Source organism: Oppia nitens, unplaced genomic scaffold, assembly GCF_028296485.1.
Source record: "Oppia nitens isolate AA-2021 unplaced genomic scaffold, nextdenovo-longstitch-racon4-pilon3 scaffold7_pilon_pilon_pilon, whole genome shotgun sequence".
Classification (NCBI taxonomy): domain Eukaryota; kingdom Metazoa; phylum Arthropoda; class Arachnida; order Sarcoptiformes; family Oppiidae; genus Oppia; species Oppia nitens.
In genome coordinates this window covers 509549-518972 of record NW_026533251.1, presented here as the reverse complement: position 1 = coordinate 518972, position 9424 = coordinate 509549, and the positions used below count along the sequence as shown (strand labels likewise).

The 9424-nt window shown below is 23.1% G+C and overlaps 1 protein-coding gene across 1 annotated transcript; it reads left to right on the top strand.

Moving 5' to 3' along the window:
- Positions 1-1450: 1450 nt before the first annotated feature.
- Positions 1451-6022, top strand: LOC128963251 (fatty acyl-CoA reductase 1-like). The gene is made up of 6 exons (XM_054309752.1): positions 1451-1543; positions 1616-1908; positions 2006-2185; positions 3252-3596; positions 5130-5378; positions 5458-6022. The coding sequence occupies exons 1-6, from the start codon at positions 1451-1453 to the stop codon at positions 5909-5911; spliced, it is 1614 nt and encodes a 537-aa protein (XP_054165727.1). The 3' UTR covers positions 5912-6022.
- Positions 6023-9424: the final 3402 nt, after the last annotated feature.

Genomic DNA, 9424 nt, shown 5'->3' with positions numbered 1-9424 from the left:
TGTTTGCAAAGTACTGTATTAATTAAGTACAATAAATAAAACCAAAAATTGCCCTGAACATTTAAAAATTTTGATTTAAAAAAAATCTTTTGATAACCTTTAAAATATTTCATTATTTATTAAATAAATTAAATATTGCTAGATAAATTAATATAAATAATTCATGAAATTATAAGAAAATTTAACTTGTCAAGTTTTATGGTTTAAAACCAAAATTAATAAATTACTCATTAACATATAAAAAAATTAGTTTAAATAAAATTAAAAATTAGAAGTAAAATAAAAATCTTTTTTTGGTCAATCACCTAAAAATCTAAAAATCTCAATAAAATTAATTCTAAAAACTTAATATTCTAAAATTATAAAATTAAATTTGAAATTTAAACTTTAACTTAAAAGTTATATTGTTAAACAAACTTAAATATAAGATTAATATTAAGTAGATGTCTAGCAATGTATTTTATTAGAATTTGTTATTTTAAAATAGATATTTACAATAAATTGAATATATTGGTTGAATAATAGTAAAACTTGATTTGAATCAATAGATAATTCTATGATTGATAAAACATTTATATTGAATTTGTTTGTTTAAGCATTTAATAATTTGAATTTTAAATAAAAAAAATCTAAATTCTTGAATGTTTTGGAAACTAAATTTTTCAAAATAAAAAACATATATTTTATAGAATTACGGAATTTTTATAAATATTTTTATATAAATTAAATTAAATTCATGACATCAGTCGGCAAAACGGCAATACATTTATAACAAAAAGAATTACAGACTAAACAGTACAGTCATAATATTATAATTATCTTTTTAAAAAAATAAGTAAATAAATATCAATGCATTGCATGTGTATGTAAAAACCAGTTTTTATAAGTGAAACATATAAATAATATACTATACTATAGTATACAGAAAGTTAACCGGAATTTTCAGTCTCTCTCTCTCTCTCTCTCTCTCTCTCTCTCTCTCTCTCTCTCTCTCTCTCTCTCTCTCTCTCTCTTTCACTTACTCTCACTCTAAACTATCTCTATCTAAATATCTATTGATTTCATATACACATAAATTTCTGGCTGTTTTTAGCCCAGTCTTCACTATATTATTGTATATTCTAAGCTTCTAACAGTTGTATTGACTGATATATAGACACATGGGTTTGACGTCAATCTACTAAATATATATATATATATACTATAATATATATATATATAGTTGTGATAGAAATCTGTTTGAAATTTTTGGATTACTTTTTTCAATAATTCTATTAGTCTATAGTCTATTAAATACTAGTTTTTTGGTGACTGTGTTTTATTTTTTTTGCTAACGCATAGACAATATATAAATATATATTGATTTTGTTTGTTATTGAAATATTGTGTTTTAATAATTTTATATTTATTTATATGTTTTGACATTTGTTCATAAGTAACAACAAAAATCATGATTAACGGTAATATTGAAAGTATCAAAATTAGAGACTTTTATGCCAACAAATCAATATTAATTACTGGAGCGTCTGGTTTCATAGGAAAAGTAAGTTTATAAAGTATATTACTATCAATTACTTATTTTATTAATTATAAGTCAACTATTTTTATTTTTTAGATAATACTATTGAAAATATTGACCGCCTGTCCTGATGTCCAACACATATATGTATTGATGCGATCCAAGTATGACATGTCAAGTAATAAACGACTGTCTAGTATGCTGTCATCAGTACCGTTCACTTATGTACTCAATGATGACAATCCCGTTAAAAATAAGGTGACACCAGTTGAAGGCGACATTACTAGTGAAGGACTTGGTTTCTCGGACTCGGATCTACAGTCCATTTGCGATAACGTTAACGTTGTGTTTCATTGTGCAGCCAGTGTTAAGTTTGACGCACCGCTTAAGTATGTATTTTTTGTCTAACTGTCCATTAATTATCAGTTTTAAAAAATACTAAATTTTTTATTTTTTTAATTTTATTGTATTTTTTCTCTTCTTCAGAGAAAGTCTTGATTACAATGTATTTGCAACCAAACAGGTCATCAATTTGTGTAAACAAATCAAACAGTTGTCGTGTTTTATACACTGTTCCACAGCTTATAGCCATTGCCAGCGCCGGGAGATCGACGAACAGTTCTATAAAGTGTCAGCCGATGCTCATGAGTTAATGCAAATGTCAAGGTTAGTCATATTTATTGTCATTAATTTTTTTATTTGTTCAAATATTTCTGGAAAATTTTTAGTCTATAATTTTTAAATATTTATATATGCAATAGATTTTAAAACAATATTTGTTAAAAGAAACAAAAAATTATATTTGTTATTGATATTAATCTCTGAATATAATATTTGTCTTTAAAGATTAATAAAAATTTTATGGAAAGTTATCTTTTTTTTATTTTTTTGAAAATAATTTATAAATTTGTATTAGATTTTTACTATCAATATATTTAGTATATATATATATATATATATATATATAAATTATATATTTAGTTTATTTATAAAAATATCATATTTTTTAGTTTTAAGATTTTCTTGTCAAAGTAATTTTGATAGATAGTGATAGCATATACTGTATTGTCAATAAAATTTTACTATTGACCCCAATTTAGTATTTAAAATATATTCATTTTTATACAATATATAAAAACTATATATATTACACATAAATACTGTAAATGCTTACACAAACACACAAAAAATATAAATCAAGATTATCTGAATTGATAACAATCAAGATTGAGAATAAAAATGTAATAAAAAAAATAATAGTAACATACAATATATTATATATAATATACACATTATTTTATTTTTAACACAAAAAAGCAAATAAAAATTAACAACATATAAAACAACAATAAAATTATTTTAGAAAGTCATTGATCACTAAATAGTTAATAAAATAAAAAAGTAAAAAAATTACTTTTAAATGTCACACAAAAATTTCTTTTAATATATACAAACAATTATAACAATAATTAATGTCTAAATACAGTATTACTGGGAAAATCAACAAAAATACAGCAATAAAAAGTATTTAACTATAAAAAAAACTAATAAAATTTCAATATCACATATCAATAAATGATATAAATATTTTATTTTATATATTTGTAAAAATATTTACTCATTTTACAAAAAAAATAATATAATTTAATAATTTTATTATTATATATTTTAAAATAATTATTTCAAACAATAAATGATTGATTGATTATAAAACTAATTATTATTATTATAGATGGTTACCATCGGCGTCATTGGATCAGTTATCTCACCATCTGATGGAAGGCCGTCCAAACACATATACCTATACAAAAGCATTGGCCGAACAATTAGTGGCACAGGAATGTCAGGACTTGCCCTGTGCTGTCGTCCGACCGGCTATTGTGGTCAACTCGGACACAGAGCCCCGACCCGGTTGGATAGACAATGTAAATGGACCGTCGGGTATAAGTATATTGGGAGCACTGGGCATATTGAGAGCCGTCAATTGGAACTACTATGCAAAGACCGATTTTGTGCCGGTAGACAAAGTTGCCAACGCTATGATAGCCGTCGGCGCTGCTGTTGGCCAACAGAATCGGTATGTTTTTTCTTATTTATTACTATACTAATCATATAATTATTATATTTTATTTTAAATATTTTTATTATTATTTATCTATTACTATATAAGATATTACACTTCAATAGATTTCTATCATTTTATCAATTAACAAAAAAATTTATATCAGTTTAATTATCTATTTTTTAGTTTATTTATTTACATTGCTATTATAAAAAGTACAGTATTTAAGTTAAGTTATTTTAGTAAATTTATTTTTAATACCAACAATATATTCAAAATTATTATTGAAATTATAATTTCTTTGTTTGCCTAAATTAAATAAATCATAAACACTTAATATTTATGATATTTATAAAAAAAAATTATAAATACTTATATCTAAATAAATGTTTTTATACAAATACGGAATATATATTTTTGCAGAAATTAATTTTATTGACAAATCTTATTGACATTGAGATTGAGTGCATATTTTATTATAACAAACAACGATTTATTTTAATAAGATTTCCTTTTATCAACAGAGAAATGGCATCATTTAAGATAATCTAATAGTTAGTTATCGCACAGTACTATATAGTATACCTGTGCTGCACAGGCTGTGTATTGTATAGTCTCTCTCTCTCTCTCTCTCTCTCTCTCTCTCTCTCTCTCTCTCTCTCTCTCTCTCTCTCTCTCTCAAACTTATTAATATACATACAAATTTACGGATACAATGAACTTGAAATTAAACATTTTTAGGTAGCACTGATCAGTGCACAGGTATGTCATATTTCTAATATATGTCACATATTTTGACAATAATTTATTTATATTAATACTAAACATGTATAAAACTTTTTCACTAAATATAAACTGCAATAATAATAATTTTTAAAAAAATAAGATATATTATTAGCACTTATTTTAAGCATCTCAGTTAGCACTCTTACTATTAAATATACACTCCTAATAATTTTTGCACCAAATTGTGAGACTAATTTTTAACGACATATATAGATAGGATATTTATTATATTAATAAATAAATTTTCATATATTATAGTTTATTTAAGATTTTCAATGTCAAGTACGTTTATATGGAGTGCCAATAATCAAAAGCAATATATTTATTAGTATTTATTAATAAATAACTCTACTGTATATTTCAGTTTTGTTGAATAAATTTGATAATATATTGAAATTAGATAGATTTATTTCAAAATATATTTTTTTTAATAAATAAAGTTAATTAAGTTACTAATCATAATGTATTTGATATAATATTCAATTTATATGTATGTTGTTATTTGAGCAAAAAAAATTTCACAAATAAATAAATAGTTAAATACATGCAATACAAATGTAATATAATAATCAGAAATTCGTTAAATAATTTACTTTTTAATTATTTATAAAAAGAAATGTTTCAATGTTAACAAAAAAATTATTACAGAATTTATTTATAGAAATATTTATACTATATTATTAAGTAAATAATTAGTTAATTGAATAATTATTTTTTTGTTAAAATTTAAAAATTAAGCAATCTTATTAATTGTTTGTATAGTGAAACCAATTTAAAAATCTATAACATAACATCAAGCAACATTCATCCGATAACTTGGGGCCAGATTTTTGAATCTGGCTATAAAGGAGCTCAAGAGGCACCCTCTATACGTGCTGTTAGACCGGTTATCAAACCGCCAAAGCAAACGGGTCCGCATCCTATACTAAATCCATTGAAAGTGTTTTTCTCTCACTGGATGTTTGCCTATTTTCTCGACCTAATAATCATGTTATGCGGACACAGGAGAATGTATATAACAATTGACTAATTATTTGAATAATTATTTATAACATCCATTTGCCTAATCATTGTTTGTATTGTTAAATAGTATGGTCCGCGTGACGGGTAAAATGCATTACGCGCTGCACGTTATGAATTACTTTACACAACACGAGTGGATGTTTCGGTCACAAAATTTGCTACAACTGTACCAATGTCTGGACACGGATGAGAAACAACTGTTCAACTTTGACATGACATCCATCAATTGGGATACATTTGCCCGTAACTCGCATTTTGGTAATCGGCGTCATCTGTTGAAAGAGTCGGACGACTCCATTGGTAAGGCCCGGCAACGTATGCAACGCATAGAAATAGCCTACTGGCTGTTCAAGATGTTGCTAATCGCGTCGGTAGCCTATCTAATGTCGGCACTAACATTGTATCTATTTGTTGGTCGACACCTGTTAGACGGCGAGTGCCGCATATATAACAACTACTATACTGTTTACTCGACTGGGCTGTTAGTGTGCGGCATATATATGTTTTGCAATAGAAATTGATTGATTGAGTGATTAAATAATTTAACTTCAATTAATAATATTGTTTTTTTTAATTTTTTTATGGTGACAATTGCATATTTTCTTTTTATAATATTTTATACAAAAACATTTTTGAAATACTTTACGAAAACTATTTTTATAATATATATGTTTTTAATATTTTTAATAATGAGAACTTTATATGTATATCTGGTACTAATCGATGGAAAAATGAAATAATTTATTAAATGGTTTTATTTTATCTATATATCTATATAAAATTATATACAATATATAGATTTATTTTAATTTGACAGCAATTTTTATCAATATTTTAATATTAAACAATATTATATTATTATTATTAAAACTATTATTAAATAAATATATTTTAAAAATAAGTTTATATAAATAATTTAATATTTTTATTTAATTATATTATCAATATAAATAATTTAATATTTTTATTTAATTATATTATAAATAATTTAATATTTTTATTTAATTATAATATAAGTATATTTTATTAATAAAAATTAACTATTTAAATTCTCGTTTAGTCATTTAGTAGTCATTAAGTAATTTATTTTTTATTAATATTACTTAATAAAATATAATAATTATAAATTTAATATACTTGATTTAAAAAATTTATTGCAAAAAATTACAAATTTTTTTGCAATATTTCTCAATTTAAAGTAAAACACATGATTTTGATTTACAAAATATATAGTAGTAAAGAAATATGAATAAATCAACAAATATACAGTAATAATATTTTTTAATGTTTGTAAAATATAATAGATTAATAGACTTTCTGTAAAGTTATCAAATATTTCTAAAGTATTTCTATTCTAAATATAAAATTAATTTTTATTTTTAAAGGTTAAATTTTAAAAAAATAATTTATTAAAAATGTATTTTTTGTTTATTGTTTTCCGTTTACATTTTCCATTGATAAATTTTAAAACAATTTTTATTATCATTGAGCACTTTAAAAATATATAACTTTATTTACAATTTATGTATTAATACTGAATAATATTAATATGATAATTACATACATATATACAGTATATTTTTATCTATTTAAGCTACAATTAATTGTAAAATGAAATAATTTATTACAAACAATGATTTATTTAAATAATACACCATGCTCAGATACCACTTTTTGAACGGATATTTTTGTCTCACCTAAAAAATAACAAAATATATTAGTAATAAAAAAACTCATTACAATTATTTACAAAAAAAATACAATTAATGTATAAGTAATTATGTATTTACCTGACTCTTTATCTATCCAACCATAGGCTAATACAATATGATAAGCATTGTTATCGAAATCAAATATTTTATCATTAACTTTGGTCACTGTATCGTATGTCCATTTTGCAACCAACAGGCCATCATAATAGTATGCGTGTGAGTCACTAATAAATTGATTATCTTGCCAGTACCAATTATTATTATCGTATACCTGACCCGCCGGTACAGTGTCCATACCCTGGCTTTGAATTACAGTATTGTCAGTTGATATGTCAAACACTGTCAATGAGTCATTTCCCAGTAGATTGTCATCAGAGAGTCCCACCCAAACCCATGTGTCCTGAAAGCCGTTAACTCCTTCATCGCGATTCCAATATAACTTGAATACAGCACCAGTATCTATGGGTTTGGTTTTCAACAGTACAGTACAATCGCCAGTCTCTATGCACGACATGTCGTCCAATGCAAAACATTGAAATTCCTGTCCGCAGTCACTGTAATCAATGTCCGACTTTGGCACTACCAGTGGCTGATCTACCCGTTCGCCAGTTATTGAATTACCAAACTGTTGTGTTGGTGTTTGATGGGACACAACGTTCATTACAATAGCTAACGCTTTAAGTAAATACATGTTTTTTAAATGTTTAAAAATAATTTTAAAAATAACTTTCTTCAACATAAATAGTCTCAAACTTTTATTACATTATATTTTATAGAAATATTTTTTATATTACTAAACATTATATGCAATGTTGTCGCTATTGAACAACAAAATATTTTTTATATATTTGTTTTGTCTAAGAGATGTCCAAAACTACTGAATGTCTCGCAATTTATATGCAAACTTTTTTATGTATATTATTATCTAAGATTAGCTGAAATAATATTTGACAAAATTTACTTTATTAATAATAATTACATTAATTAATTATTTATTTCAATGTTTTACACTGTAGTTGACATGAAAGTCAATGCAAATCACTTCATAGTCGAAATCTAATTAAATTGTTTTGCAGTTAATTACAGTATATTACATTAATAACTACTTTATTTATATTAACATATATATAATAAAGTATAATATCTATACAGTATATTAATCATAAATTAATTATTAATGATGTTATCATATAAGTCACAAAAGTTTTTTTTTCAAAAGTTATTATTATAATTAATTTTAAGATATTTTTCAAGAGCGCACAAAAAATAAATTTTATAAATGCTGTAAATATCTAAATAATTTATATCTAATTTTATAGACTAAAAAAGTATGATTTAATGCAATAGTACTTATAATTAATAAAATACAATTAACTATATCATATTAGTTTAATAGTAATTAATTAAATTGAAGTTAAATTTATATTTGATAAAATTATTTTGATATATTGATATTGATAAAATAAAATTATATTGATGTTCAATAATATAATAAAAGATGACTAACCATACAGTCTAGTAAATGTGTTAGAGATGGACACTAGAAATTTCTAGTAAATTTGTCAAGAATAAATTTCTATAGAAATTTTAATTTATTATTGTACTGTGATATACATATATCTATAGTTAATTTGTAATATTATTTAATATATTAATGAGACAATACATATATAAATTATATATATATATATACATACAAATGGAATCCCTATATAAAAAAATTATAGTTTTCTAAAATTTTATTAATCATTAATTATATTTTTAGTTTAATATAATAAAAAAGATTTTTACTTTAATTATTAATTAAAATACTGATACTAATAATATTTAACTATTACTTCTAATCAAAATTTATTGTTATAAGATAACTAATATCGAGATAACAAAATTAACATGGTGATCCCATAGACAGAAAATTCCTTTTAAAAAATTTCTAGAAATTTCTTTATTATTTGAAAAAATTACTCTTTTTTTGCCAACACTAATATATACAGTCACTCTAATTGATCGAAATTAAGATTTATTAAATTGATGTCAATTGGGATTTATTTATTGGTCGACATCATATGTCACTACTTAACAATAATTGATTATATCGATCGGTTATGTCGTCTACTCTGACTACAGGTGCTCAACAAAAAAAAACATTGAGATGTTATATACACTTTACATTGTATATAAAGTAGTGGTATAATGTTGTTTGTTTGAGAGTTCAATAGTTTAACAGTTGGACAGTATCTGTATATATATATAATTAAAATAAAGATATATATATATATATATATATTATATAATGAAACAATACTTATGCGAAAATTAAGC

Bases quoted from the DNA above. Each gene is read 5' to 3' on its own strand.
- LOC128963251 (XM_054309752.1), top strand. From the start codon at position 1,451: ATGATTAACGGTAATATTGAAAGTATCAAAATTAGAGACTTTTATGCC. The intron at 1,909-2,005 runs GTATGTATTTTT...TCTCTTCTTCAG, and splicing joins AAGTTTGACGCACCGCTTAA to AGAAAGTCTTGATTACAATG. The intron at 5,379-5,457 runs GTATATAACAAT...ATTGTTAAATAG, and splicing joins TTATGCGGACACAGGAGAAT to TATGGTCCGCGTGACGGGTA.